A 15,336-nucleotide genomic window follows, 5' to 3' on the forward strand; every position below is an offset into this window, starting at 1 on the left:
GCGTGTAACCCGAGATCTCCTGCAATTTCCACCAGCACTGTGGGAAAGACAAAAATAACATTTTCCCCAAAGATGCCGCTCTGGTGAGTGCCTTCAACATATATACACAAACACATACATTTCTTCAGTTTTTCCAATGAACTTCCTTTATCGCTGTGGTGATTATGAGCTTTCACGAAGGGCTGTTTTATGTGAAGATAAAGTCTAAGATTGCCCTTTAGTCATGCACATGTGGCCTCATGCATTACTGGGCATGCAGGTATTCCAGTCCTGTCAGGCCAGAAGATCAGAATATTTAGTTTTCTCTGGGTGTGTAACCTCCCATTTACTCATCCTTACCCACAGGAGGGACAGGCAGAAATGATTACCACATCAAAACCAACCAGACCATAAAACTAACTTGGGAATCAATTCCAGGGAACAGCATCAGTGCATTTGTAATACGTCCATTGACTTTTCTGAAGTTACTCAATAACTACAAACGTTAGGTGGACCTTCCTTCTGTCATTCAAAGAAGACCTGAACTCTTTATGATGCCATAGTTGGTCATTGTAATACACAATAATTATTTTAAAAGTTAGGTCTCTTGTGGGCTGGACAATCATGTGAGTGATGTTCCATTCTGTTTCAACATATTTGTTCTTCATCACTCATCCCAAAAAGCTTTAGTAAGAATTGACACTATACGCGGTTTGATTTATCCTGACTTATCAGTGTCTGATAAGGCAGGGAAGAGACGATGACACAGAGTCACATTCATATCAGACGTGCAGCAGGCAAGGAGAACACTGTTTCCATTATGCCTTTAACATCTTAAAGCCTCTTTATTTTCCCAGTCCTCAGCTGGACTCCATGTGGCCTGAAATGGCTCCAGCCTGACCTTGGACCCCATAAAAAGACTCCCCACACTTTGGCACATGTACAGGACTCCCTATCAAAGGCCGAGATTCATCTGCACTGGTGGTAATTGCTGCTGGACTGTGGGCTTCTTGTTGCAGGCCAGGCCTGTGAAACAGTCCCATACAGACTGTCCTTCATCCTGCATCCTGCTGGTAAATAGCATGTCAATGGTCATCTTCTGAGTATACCTGGTCTTCTACATCAACACGAATGCTAGAAAACTAACATCTAACATGACTGAACACAAACAAATGTTTCCCTCTGATCAAATCCAACCTGCAACACCCAGGCGTCTCAAAATTCATTGGAGATGAGTGCAGACGCCTAGATATCAGCCATATCAGTCATGATGAGGGACGTCAGGGTCGATTGATGTCACCGGAAGGGTGGCTGCTGTGTCACTCACTAGATCTGGTTTATTCAACTCACAAACAAGGTCAGAATGAGATAATTATATGGGGGTTGTACACCTGACATTACTAATATTCAAATGACACACGTTGGACATGTTTCACATGGACGTGAATGATGTTAAGAAATTCAGACACAATCTTGCACAACTGTCTGTCTCACACGTCCCTCTTATACACGACACACCCATTTTTAGATGGAAAACATACTCTTGCCAAGGGGATGTTCCCTTAATGGCTCGTTCGGCTACTTCTTGACAAATTGGAATGAAGTTTACACACCAAATTTCTCAACTGTGTGCTGAAAGAGCTGAAAGACTATGAGCTACCATTTTTGTCCATGAGGCCTAAAGTTGGACAATTCATTCCACAGTACAGATGACTGTGGTGTTCAGGTTCCCTTATCGCAGCGCTGCATGAGAACTTTCCTTTTCACGTGCTGAACTGGAGTTGAACTAGATTCTTTACTTCATTTTTATCATGTTATCATGTTGACACCAAATTCTGTTCTATGTTGTAAATGTACAGAGTTGTTAAGACAGGATATGTTCTTTCATGGCCTCTGCCGTTACTAGATCCTCTGTCTGGATTTGTCTGGTTCTAAGCCAGTAAGGAGAACGTCATCACTCGGCTGTGGAGGATTACTATCGTCTCCTAGCAACTTAAATGCATGACAGGCTGCGTTTGCTGACGATCTTGTATTTTTTAATGATGGAAAATAGCTGTGTGGAAGATGATTTCTGGACATGACACACACGCTGCACACATCCAGTCAGACAGGGCAACAACTCTGTCCCGGATGATCACGTCCCCGGGGTTCTCTGCTGGGACAGTGCTAGTAAATCACTTTGGATAATGTAAGGCAGTAATGGTTTGTTGGTAATTTTACCCACACTGCACCTCCCCTTTCTTCTGCACATAGTCCAGAGAAATGCCTCATGTGTTTGCTGAGGGCGGCACAAGTGTATGAAAGTGGCTGAGAAGTGTCAAGACCATGTATCAAGCTCCTTTCCCTTTTTATCTGCTTAGCAACTGCCAAACACAATGACTGGTGTCACGCATGAAGTGGAGTCTTTGTGTCTAGACGTCCAATCGTCTAATCAACATAAACTGAAATACATCATCAGAAGTTTAAATGAGTTTTTTTTTTTATTATTTACAGTTAAAGAGTGTTCAGAACGGCCCCTCTCAGCCATGACCTTTGACATGGGAGTGGTATCTACTGACCAGAACTTCTGGTTCATGTTATGAAAGAAACAAGTCCCGGCCTTTTCATTCCCCCGCCCTTCCTCACTGCCCCGTCTCTCACTCCCTTGTTCTGCCGGGAAGGAGGACTTTGTTCCTCGTCTCTGCTGTTGGAATGTGGAGTGAGTACACAAACAGGAGCAGGAGATAAAGACGTAGCAGGGGGCATTAATCCCCCCCAAAAAATAGGCTGTTCACCGCACACTGTGCCTAGAACTGCGCCAAAAATTATAACAAATATTTTTATTAAGAGAAGGTTGCCAAGTTTTTTAAATTAGTTTTGTAATGCATCTACTCGGAATTCACATGGGAGTCTTTTGTCAGGGTGTTTTCCGAACTATTTAGTGGAATTCCTTCGTGGTCAGTATGTAATGTGAGACCTTTTCCTTCCTTCCTTTTTCACTCTCTCGGGGTTATGAAACAGACAGACAAAGGAGTGACCACATGGGTGTCACGCATGCGCCCCAACTGCGAATGAATGATTCCTTTTTAGATCTTAACTCCCTTCTCCCTGGTGTTTGTTGGGGCGCCTCTCCGTCTTTTTCCGATTACACAGCAACTGCGGCGCAGGAGCTGACGAAGCTGAACAACGGGGAGCTTACAGAGCTGCTGGCCTCTTCTATCATCTCATTATGAACCATTTTACGTCTTTCTCACAAGCACCTACCCCACAACTGGAACATTTTCTAAATCTGTGGATGTGGGGAATTGGGGGAATTAAATCCAGATTCCCTTTCCGAACTCGATGGTTTTATTGCTGAGCGCAGCAGTTCCTGTGCAGGACAGCAGGTGGAACAAATGTCTTGGAAATACAGGTAAAGAACAGGTAGACAGGAGGGCGTGGCGCTTTCCTGACTCGTCAACTTTGCCCTGTTCTGCTCGATCTCCAGCTTTATGGCAGCACGAGTCAACCTGGACTTCTTATCAGCCCGCTCCAGTTGATTCACCTGGCAAATCTCTCCTTGGACGCATTTCCAGAAGCGGCGGTGGCGGAAAGTCAGGGCAGCACCTCCCCCGCTTTTAAATGTGTCCAGCTGCTGGATGAACAATGCGTGTAGAGAGGAGAGGAAATAGCCGGCTCCAAACCTCCGGCCCCCACCTCTTTCTTTCTCTTTTTCCTAATTCCTACATATAATCGGGTTTTGAAATCCCCCTTTCCCAGTTTTCTCCCTCTCTTATGTAACCCTTTCAGAAGGGCTGTTGCTCCCTGGGACAAGTCTCCGGAAAAGTCTCTTGTAAATGAAATGCTTCACAGCAGCTTTCAGTCTCTCTGCACGTCTGTGCTTCAGATTTCACTCATTGTTTTGTGGAATTAACGTCATAAATAAAAGTAAATTTGACATATTGCCGTTCTGTATAATTCTACTGTGATTATGTAACACTGAGCAGCTGCTCTGCGTCTGTTTTTACGTCCTCACTCCTTCGTCAAAGATTTGAAGTTTGGAAGGGTCTGAACAAGACTCCTGACCATGAGAAAACAAACAGAACAAGCTCGCACTGGTAGGGTGGACTGTTTTTCCAAGGTGAACCTTCTAGCCTTTTCCTGAGGCCACAATGAGGCTATAAGCCTCCAGAGGAATGCAGGGGGGGTTCAACGTCCTTTTATTTAGTCAGATTCCTTCCCACTTCTGAGTAAGATTTAATGTTACGAGGTCAAACGAAAGACTGAGAAAAGATCTTTTCTTGTAGATGAAGTCTTGATTTGGGAACAGAATGTTGTGTGGCCCCACACCCAACAAACAATGTCTTAGAAATTTCTGACAGGGTGTGGACTCCTTGAAGACAGCTGGTAGTAGCTGTGAACAATGTGGATCTCATGATGATTTGAAAAGATAAACAGATGTGAAAGACGATCACAAAGACGATAAGCAGAGAGAGAAACACCAGTCCTTTTTTGTAAATGCCGATGAAACTTTCATATTGTGAAATTTTGTCTCACTGTCCCCTGGAAGAGAAAGCAGTTTTTCCTTGTAGCTCAGTGTGTTTTACACCCAGGTGAGGAACTGGACACCAGACACGTTTTCCAAAGCATATCAGTCTTTACCTAGAAACGTCCAGCCACCGTCCTGCCTTTCACCCCCTGCCCTCCCACACGTCCACCACATTCCAGTCCACTGGCATCATACCTGCTGAGCTTTTCTCTCTCAAGAACTCTGGACAATGAGCTCTGGTGTTACTGGACACCAGCAGCTTGGAAAATACTGGAGGAAAACAGTATGCTGCTGTCCCCAGCTCTCTCATTTTGCTGTCTGGCCAACGTCTGCTCCACACTTACATTTTCTCTCAAACTCTAATAAATGTAGTTCATCTGACATTTATTACCCTCAGACCAGGTGTCACACACAGAGACAGGAAGAAGGTTCTATTCTGGAGTCTTTATTCTTTAATCAGAGAGAAATCCCACATCTCCATGTTTGTGCACCTCCCTCATTCTGAGGTCAAGGGGATGCTGTTCTTGACTGTTCTAGCGATTATGTCATGTGCAGCAATGTTAATTGTCTGTGCTGGGTTATGTTCACTATGCGGTGGTTCCTGTCTGAAGGATCAGATTACTTTTAAGTCTGGTAGTTCACAATGTTCTATAATTGTCGGTTTGGTTCACAGACACTCATTTTACATTTACATTTACAGCATTTACCAGACGCCCTTATCCAGAGCGACTAGTTACAGGGACAGTCCCCCCTGGAGACACTCAGGGTTAAGTGTCTTGCTCAGGGACACAATGGTTACACCCTGTGCAGAAGAGAAGAGACAGATGGACACTGCAATGGACTTTACCATTTAGCCATGGCACCACATCCTGTCACCAATGAAGCAAATTCAGAGTCGCACTAATGCAAATGAGTGAAATGTTTTTTTCATAATATTATTGTAAATAATTGTTTTGTAAGTGCATAGAATGCTGTGTGTAATACTGAAAACATTAAACTGTGGCCAGAATTTGAGAGTCAGGGTGCCATGTCCTTATCTATAGACCATTGTACCAGCCTGGACTTGACTGCCTTGTTAGTCCCTCCATCAACACCAACACATTAAGGCTGGAGGTTCAGCTGCGGAGAAATGTGCTCCATTCTGCTCTCCCCCATTAGCAAACAAGAAAGGTACATAGTGGAACAAAGGAAAAAGTACAGGTTGGACAATCATGTGGACACCAAATAAAGCAAACATGCTCGATAATGAGTGATGATCTCAGAATCAAAAAACTTCATTGATCCAGGAGGAAATTGCTCATGTGGTTTCAAAACACAGCAGAGTGCACACGACGAAGCAGTGGGCACCATGACAGGCACCCGGGGGCAATATTTGGGGGCTACCTTCATCAAGGGGACCTCAGTGGCACTTCGGGATTCGAACACGCAACCTTCTGATTATGGGGTCACTTCCTTAACCGCTAGGCCACCACTGTCTGGACTCCTTCCTTTAGAACCTTCTAAACAACTGCAAAATAAAAAATGTAATGCATCAAACCAAATTAAACCAAATGGGTGTTAATCATGTCCCAGACAGAAGATGTCAGGAGGATATTTGTTGCAGGATTCTTCAAAAAATCTAGTGTTGAGTTTAATACCAGTTAATATTTGAATTAGTTCACTAATAAGTGAAATCTATTCCTAAAATTCCAAATGTTGTCAAATTTAAACAACTGTGGTGAAATGATGAAGACGATAAAGGATTAACATTGTGTGTCTGCTAGGATTCCTCACCATCGAATAAAACCGCCATGTCTGAGGTCACATTTACTACAGTAAACACTGTGTTTCAGCTGGCGGCTGTCTGGTGAGACAGGTTTGACAATAGCTGGAGGGCTGAATGTGTGTATGTTGGTGTGTTTGGAAGGGTGGGCGTGTCTTTGTGTGCCCTGTGAAAAACAGCTCAGGAACTGGATTACCACACAGCGGAATCCTGTTCCCAAGGGCAAGATCTGCTGGAACTCCCAGTAGGATGTGGACATGCGGAGTCAGTGTCCTTGCATTTTACAATGGGACGTGGCTGAGAAGGGCCACACCCAGTTTGACCTGTCTGTGCAGACACGGCGAGAAAAACTGCCCCACATGATCTGCAATGCAAAGCAGACGGAGGGTGTCAGAAGGTGGGGGTGCTGTGTAATTCCATAAATATACATGACATCTTCAAGTGTGAATATGAAGGCTTTTTTTGTTGTTGTTTCTGCTTTTTCTGTTCTGAAACAGACCCACATTCTTTCAGGAACTTTTTTGTCCAAATTCATGAGGAAGTTTGTTGATGAGCAACCAGTGCCACGCAGCCCCCACATCAAATGTGTCACGTGCCACTGCCCTTATCCGAGTGTCCATGGCAACAGCCCCAACTTTCCACAGCAAACCAGAACCATATGCAGCTTTTGTAACTCAGTTGCCATGGCAGCGTGGGTGTGGCAGCTACCAAGAGTGAACTGCTCTGTAAAATGGGAGAAGTAACTGCACCAATTTCAATGAATGAATTCCTCCTCTCAAAGTGCCAAGGAGGAACAGATGAGATCCTGATCTTCCAAGCAGCATAAAGAAAGAAAAGTCTTTCTGCGTTCAGCATTGGGAGAATCAACACGAGGGCGGATATGACGGCAGATAAAACCATAAAACTGCAATCTGACTCGGCAGCTCAAATTTCACCCAGCAGCAAATACAGAAGAACGTGGAACAGATGTGGTCCTCCGAAGCCTCTTCTTACTGACACACCTGTTTGGTGTGACAGGAACCGTGGTCATCCTGCAGGGGGTTACTGATTCACACACCTCCCAACATGCCCAAACACTTACACACTCCTCTCTGACACAGGTCAAAGTTCACCAGAGTCTCTCAGCAAGCTTCAGAGAGGACCATAAAATGGAGGTTCTCCTCAGTCTTTCTGTAATGGATGGATCAAATTCGCTTGATTAAAACTGGTGGATCTGCAGATCCAGATCCATTCATGTTGAAGTGATTAGCGCTCATGCAGCGTGTTTATCAGGGTGTTGAAGAAGAATGCAAACCACAGATCATGAAGCAATCCGCTTACGGGGCGGAGTCTGTTGAAGAGACAGAAGACTGCCTTTGTTCGGGTGCTGATTTACAGATTGCGCCGGAATGCTTTTTAGTGACACGTTTCTTGGGACGGTGGACAGGATGAGGTGTCGGTTTTAGTAGTGAGCAGGAATGTGCGGTTCTTCCAACGGAGGTTGTGTGGCTGAAGGTTTCACTGCTGTTCTCACCCCTTCAGCTTCACTCGTTTTGCAAATGAACAGAAGAAAGAACTGTTTTGTTGAAAGCAGATGTAGATGAACAGGCTTTGGGCAGGACTAGTGATCCACATATTCTTCATTTTTTCATATGCCCTTTGTATACATAATTTTCGAACCATCTGATGCTGCAGACCTTTGGCCCGAATGTTGAGAAAATAATTTTAGCTGCAGTGGACGGAACGCTGAGATGCAGGATTGCGTTTATTCAAATTCCAGGACAATTTCCACAAACTGCTGATGAAAAAACGAAACTTGTGATCATAGTTCAAGGAAGCACAACTGGGGTATGATTGGTGGGTCAACAAGATCAGTTTTCTATTATGCAGCTCATCAAAAATCAATAATTCATTAATTAGATCTTTCATGACTGACTTCCTGTAATCATTATATACAGATACTGTGACCATCAGTTGAAGATTTTCACTCCCAAATATGCAAGTAAGCACATTCATTTCCCAATTTAAATACATTTTATGTAGTTTGTTGATTCTATTTATTATTAATATTTTGCTTGTGTTCAGCCCTAAAATCAGCATAAATGAACTTAACTTTGACCCGAAAAGCAGAAGTCTACTCCTGAGAAAGGGAGGGATTTAACATGCTCAGATAGTAGTTGTAGTCATGGACAGTGTTGTGTTACTGCTGTGCCCCTCCTCTCTCCACACCAGCCAATCAGATTTGCCCACAGACTCCTCCCAACAGGCTGGTAGATATAGAGAGCAGGGGTAGCACAGGATCTGTCTATCTGCTTGGATCTCTCCAGCACAGGAAAGGCTGCCACCTCACCCCCCAAATTCAACCTTCCACTTCTGCTCTCTTAACAGCCAAGATGTCAAGCTACAAGAAGACCAGCTACACCGTCAAGTCCTCCAGCTCTGGGACGGCGCCTCGCAGCTTCAGCAGCTTCTCGTACGCCGGCCCCAGCCAGGGGGTCCGACAGAGCTACAGCGTCCGCAGTAGCTTCGGAGGGGCCAGCCGTGGCGTCGGCGCCGGGGTGGGTGGAGGCAGCTACATCTCCAGTTCCTCTGCCTTCGGCCTGGGCTCCAGCATGGGGGGAGGCTTGGGAATGGGTGCTGGCGTCGTCGCCCCCATCACCGCGGTCCAGGTCAACAAAAGTCTTCTGGCCCCACTGAACCTGGAGATCGACCCCAGCATCCAGGCAGTCCGCACCCAGGAGAAGGAGCAGATCAAGTCCCTCAACAACCGCTTCGCTTCCTTCATTGACAAGGTAGGGTGAACTTCATATGGCAAATATGTCTACATGGTGCGCAGCAAAATGAATCTTAAGATGATCATTTCATCTAGTGTGTCATTGCATCGTGACTGAGATCCTCTTTTTTCACTTTGATTGTATTAGACCATTAGACAAAAAAGAACTGAAAGGGTGGGGGAATCGGGCGTGGCCGTGAAGAATCTACTGCTTTACCTTGGGAATGGACAGTCCACACCCAAAAACGGACATAGCCCAGAGCATAAAACTAACACAGAATATAGTTAAGCTTGATAACATGACATGGAACTTTAGAAGAATTTGATTCTCATTTTGATGTCAGAAATGGCATTATCATGTGTGCCTGAAGCAACAGGTAAAAAAAGAGTTAATATTTAAACAGGCTGGCTGGTGTCATGTTCTGGCCAGCTCCACTGCTGTGGTTATATAACTTGAGCTTTTGCATGAAGACAAAACAGAAAAATCCTGCTCACACAACTTATCAGTTGTATGCTCTCGAAATAAATTCATTTGCCTGCAGTTCAGCTCAATATATTTGAATGTAAAGAATATCTGGAAAGACTGACCTCATGTGGGGCGTAAATGTGCTATTATGCCATCATCTCCCTCACTTTCTGATGTCATCACACAAGAATTGAGGGTGGTGGGAGTTATGGCCCCTATTCTGTCCAATGTCCACCTCCTCCCACCTTCTTACTGACGTTTCTTGGATAGTCCTTCCTACAGTCCACACAGAGTAATGACTCTCTGAAGCCACCTCTTTTTTAAGTTTAGGATGGAGAAACTGTGAGGAGGGAGTGACTTCTAACACAAAGCACAATTCATGCTTTTTTTTCCCCATCCCACAGGTACGCTTTCTGGAACAGCAGAACAAGATGCTGGAGACCAAGTGGAGCCTCCTGCAGCAACAGACCACCACCCGCTCCAACATTGACGCCATGTTTGAGGCCTACATCGCCAACCTGAGGCGACAAGCTGGACAGCCTGGGCAACGACAAGATGAGGCTGGAGGCAGATCTCCACAACATGCAGGGCCTGGTGGAAGACTTCAAGAACAAGTGAGTCACCCTATTTATGGCTTCCTTTCTCCAGCCTCTTTGGACCACTTTCCATTCTGGGATTGTGCTACATATGGAGACTGCCCAACCTTCCCTAAATGCAGGCCTTTGTGCAACCTTAATTATTGCCAGAGATGCAAAAAAAATTTACTGGAAGACTGGGAATACATTAAGATCCCCGATTCTGCAAGGAGTGGAAAACAAAGCAGCTCTCATTAGCAAGATCCACATATTGTTGTATTTTATTACCACAATTAACTGGTATTTACATGAAACAATGGCTTGCCTTCATTGTATGTGTGTCATGGCTGCCCACTGCTTACTCAGGGCGATGGGTTAAATGCAGAGGACATGTGCTGTGCTGCTGTGTATCAAACGTGACAATCACTTCTCTTTAAACTGTTGAAAAAATTTAATAAACTCATAAATGAAACCAAATGATAAACAGGAAAACTCTGTCAGGCTTCACACACCAATCCTTCAAGAGACTGTGACTGAGAGTGTCTCCCTCTAGGGTCAGGCTGCATTAATGCAACTCCATGGCACCTTAGAATACTTTAGAACAGAATTCATCTATTATATATCAGTCTAATGTGATGCAATGTATTTCCATTATGCTTTAAATCGATCAGCATAAGCAAGTATAAATATACTTTCATTTTTTAGATATGAAGATGAAATCAACAAGCGCACAGAGTGTGAGAACGACTTTGTTTTAATCAAGAAGGTCAGTGGATTCTTTTGGACCCCTTAAGGGAATATTGAATAAATGCCAAGTAGTCACATCTGATAAAATAACGGTGTTTTTATTCATCTTAGGATGTGGATGAAGCTTACATGAACAAGGTTGAGCTGGAGGCCAAGCTGGAGAGCCTTACTGATGAAATTAACTTCTTAAGGCAGATCTATGAGGAGGTACACAATTAATATCTAGATTTTGTCCCTTCATCTTTGAATTTGGACTCACACATTTCTCTGCATTGCTTGTCTTTAGGAGATTCGTGAGCTCCAGTCTCAGATTAAGGACACATCTGTTGTGGTAGAGATGGACAACAGCCGTAACCTGGACATGGATGCCATCGTGGCTGAAGTTCGCGCTCAGTATGAAGACATTGCAAACCGCAGCCGTGCCGAGGCTGAGACGTGGTACAAGAGCAAGGTATGACCTTTCACTTTGTATTTCTGTCTGCCTTCATCACGCAGTTGTAAAACACACCTGTTGCACTGACTTCATAGTATGAAGAGATGCAGACATCTGCCAACAAGTATGGAGATGATCTCAGATCAACAAGGACAGAAATTGCTGACCTCAACCGCATGATCCAGAGACTGCAGTCTGAGATTGATGCAGTGAAGGGACAGGTAAATTGACTGCAATAGAACTTTTTTTGAGAAAAAAGTTTTGGACATGTCAGTTTAAAATGTCCTATTTCTCTGAATTAGCGCGCTAACCTGGAGGCCCAGATCGCCGAAGCTGAGGAGCGCGGAGAGTTGGCTGTAAAAGATGCCAGGGCTCGCATCAAGGACCTGGAAGAAGCCCTTCAGAGAGCCAAGCAGGACATGGCCAGACAGATCAGAGAGTACCAGGACCTCATGAACGTCAAGTTGGCCTTGGACATTGAGATCGCCACCTACAGGAAACTGCTGGAGGGAGAGGAAGACAGGTGAGACTGTTGAAATCTCAGAACATATGGTGAAATATAATCTTTGAATCTTATAATGACTAAATTATAAAAAAAATTCTCTGCAGACTGGCACAAGGAATCAAGGCCGTCAACATCTCCAAACAGAGCAGTAAGTTTCCCTTCAAATCACTCTAAGAACCTTTGACTGGGGATGTTCCTCAGCAGTAACCCTCATTGTTTTTCTGTAGTGAGCTACAGTTCTTTCCCCATGGAGAGCTCCTCTAGCTACTCCAGCGGCTACTCCAGCGGCTTCTCCAGCGGCTACTCCAGCGGTTTCAGTGGAGGATATGGTGGTTACAGTTCTGGAAGTGGCTATGGTGACAGCGGACTGACCCAGAACAAGAAGAGTGTTGTCATCAAGATGATCGAGACCAAGGATGGCCGGGTGGTGTCTGAATCCTCGGAGGTGGTTCAGGATTAAGCTTCCAAGTCCAGCTCTTCTCCACAAACAACTTGCTTCTTCATCAGCTTCTTTCCGCTCGTGTTGAAAGTCATTTTTCAAATCCAGAATCAAACCCAGTCAAAGCAATATATACCAACAGCATTTATTTCATATCTAGCCCAAAACCTGACCAAAGAATTGTTCTGTTCACTCAGTGCCTTATGAAACGTCTGATATGATAAGTCTAAATGTCGACCTAGATGCATAACTTATGTATTTGTTATGTCTGTGCAACACAAGGCAGGATGGTGCCCTCTTTCCTAAAAAGGACAGCCATGTTGTCTATGGATTCATGCTGTCAGTGTGCTCTGGTATCTTTTGCAAAATAAAAAAAAACTTGAATATCTTGTTAGTCGTGATTCTGCTTGGTACATTTTACATAAATACAGAAAATACAGAAAAGTAGTGGACAAACTAAAACAATTTATATAAAAATCTGCACACATGAAAAAAAGCTGGAAGATGAACACAACGTAGAGAGGAGGGTGGAGCCAGTGATGATTATGGTTCATTTCACACTGAAGGAGAAGAACTAGTTGACTAGGCTACTAAGCCCCAATTTGAAGTAGGAGTTTAGCTTAACATGGTGTTGGAAAATGTATATCAGATAACTTTTTTGATAGTGGTCAGTGGCTGATCTCCTCTCTAATTGCCTTTACATTTTACATTTACATTTACGGCATTTACCAGACGCCCTTATCCAGAGTGTCTTACAATCAGTAGTTACAGGGACAGTCCCCCGGAGAAGCTTTAGGTTAAGTGTCTCAGGTACACAATGGTAGTAAGTGGGATTTGAACCTGGGTCTTCTGGTTCATAGGTGAGTGTGTTACCCACTAGGCTACTACCACCCTTTTCTAACCAAACCTGTGGGTGTGAGGAGTTTTTAAAGCTGAGGATGGGTCACACGTTTTTGAACAGGGAGACTGACTGACTTGGTCTCCTCATCCAGCAGGTGGCAGTATGTGATTGTCTGGTGGGACCTGAAACTGATGTTTTCTACTGCATTCGTTCAGGGGGGTGGCTAAAGTCACAGAACATGTCCCCTCAGAGAGAATCTTCTCCAAAGTAGGGCAGATCAGGGAGAAGGATTGTTTTTTTTTAAACAGGAGAGTTTTATTTAAACTTCTCTATATTGTTTCACTGCATATAGTTATTTTTTTTTATATATTTAGAGATAGTTTTGATCCTTTTGTGAAATTGAGAATGAAATATGTTTTTGCACTTGTTTTTGCAACTATAATAATCCTTTTAAATAACCAATATAGACATAATTTTACATTATTTTGATAGTAAGTTAGAGCTGACTCTTTGTAGATCACTTTCTGATCATGTGTGCACTAAAACTCTCTCACAGTTACATTGACACCACAGACAAAGATAAGCCAAACAATCACACCAGCCACCACTACTGAGTTTTTAGATAAGCACCCTGAGTTTAGTATAGTAAGGAAACCAACTCACTTAGTACTGGACTGAATAAATGAGCTATTTCATTACACATGTACATGTACATTTACATTTAAGACATTTGGCAGACGGCCGTATCCGGAGCGACTTACAACGTGCTTTCAAGTTCCCATCGATGAAGAGATCAATTCTGGTTCACTAGGACCCCAACTATGAATACAATCTTTTTATTCACTCTGTTCTAGTTTCTATACAGAAGAAGGTTACAAGTTCATCTAAATCTTCTCTAAAGAGGAAGGTCTTGAGCTGCCGTGTGAAGGTGCTCAGTGACTGAGCTGGAAGTTCATTCCACCACCGAGGGGCCAAGACGGAGAAGAGTCTAGATGAGTGTCTTCCTTTTACCTTCAGAGATGGAGGGACCAGGCGAGCAGTACTGGAGGCTCGGAGTATACCAGGTGCAGTGCGAGGTGTAATAAGGGCTGTGAGGTAGGATGGTGCTGCTCCATGTTTGGCTTTGTAGGCCAGCATCAGTATTTTGAACCTGATGTGTGCAGCTACTGGGAGCCGGTGGAGGGAACGTAGCAGAGGGGCGGTGTGGAGAACTTGGGAAGGTTGAACATCAGTCGTGCTGCTGCATTTTGTATGAGTTGAAGAGGTCGGATGGTACATAGTGGTAGACCAGCTAGAAGGGAGTTGCAGTAGTCCAGTCATGAGATTAGTAAGGACTGAACCAGGATCTGGGTGGCCTGGGTTGACAGATAAGGGCGGATTCGTCTGATATTGTAGAGAAGGAATCTACATGAGCAGGAAAGATTGCTGATGTGAGTTGAGAAGGAGAGTTGGTTGTCTATTGTTACGCCAAGGTTGCGGGCTGTTGTAGAAGGAGAGAGCTGCGAGTTGTCCAGGTAAATAGCAAGATCCTGATGTGGTGAAGAATCTGCTGGAATGAATATTAGTTCAGTTTTGGTGGGATTGAGATTGGTGGGATTACACACTTTGCAAAACCTTGGATGAAGTGGCACCAACCCAGAAGATGAGAATTATGGTAACATTCTACTTTCTACTACAGGTTTGAAAAATCTTATGGGAATCAGAGGCCATGCACTTAAATGATTTGCCTCATATCTAACGGATCAATACACCTTTGTCAATATCAATGGTGAATGTTCAGAAAAAGCATTAGTACAATATGGATCTATACTAGGACCAATACTGTTCTCTCTGTATATGCCTCCACTTTATTCAGAAACATAGTATCAGCTACCACTGTTGTGTAGATGACACACAACTGTACGTCTCCAACAGATGTGGAGAAGACATTGATATACCAGAAATTGAGATCTCGATGAACCATAACTTCTTCATGCTAAACTTGAAAAAGATTTAAATGCTGTTATTTGGACCTAAGACTAGCAGAAGGAATCTCTCTGACCTCTCAGTCAATATTGATGGGAATCATACTACTATATGTACAACCAACAATCTCCTGGGAACCACATAGGCTATATTTGTAAGACTGCATTCTTTCACCCTGCAATATTTCAAAGCTAAGATGAACATTCTGCAGAACAACTGGTACATGCATTTTAAATATCAAGAATCGACTACTGCAATTCTCTACTTATTGGAAGCCCAGCATCATCTCTCAGTAAACTCCAACGAGTTCAAAACTGCGTCTAACAAATCCACAAATTCCCTGCAGGTGGACGAGCTTTCTGCTC

At 43.9% G+C, this 15,336-nt stretch overlaps 1 protein-coding gene across 1 annotated transcript; it reads left to right on the forward strand.

The window, feature by feature from the left end:
- The first annotated feature begins 8,521 nt into the window (after nucleotides 1-8,521).
- On the forward strand, nucleotides 8,522-12,549 carry LOC114782631 (keratin, type II cytoskeletal 8-like). The gene is given in 10 exon segments (XM_028968513.1): nucleotides 8,522-9,019; nucleotides 9,871-9,990; nucleotides 9,992-10,080; nucleotides 10,747-10,807; nucleotides 10,900-10,995; nucleotides 11,075-11,239; nucleotides 11,317-11,442; nucleotides 11,524-11,744; nucleotides 11,831-11,874; nucleotides 11,954-12,549. Coding segments are annotated over 10 exon segments (1,554 nt in total). The 5' UTR covers nucleotides 8,522-8,620; the 3' UTR covers nucleotides 12,187-12,549.
- The last annotated feature ends 2,787 nt before the right edge of the window (nucleotides 12,550-15,336 follow it).

This window comes from Denticeps clupeoides, unplaced genomic scaffold (genome assembly GCF_900700375.1).
Source record: "Denticeps clupeoides unplaced genomic scaffold, fDenClu1.1, whole genome shotgun sequence".
In the NCBI taxonomy this organism is placed as follows: domain Eukaryota; kingdom Metazoa; phylum Chordata; class Actinopteri; order Clupeiformes; family Denticipitidae; genus Denticeps; species Denticeps clupeoides.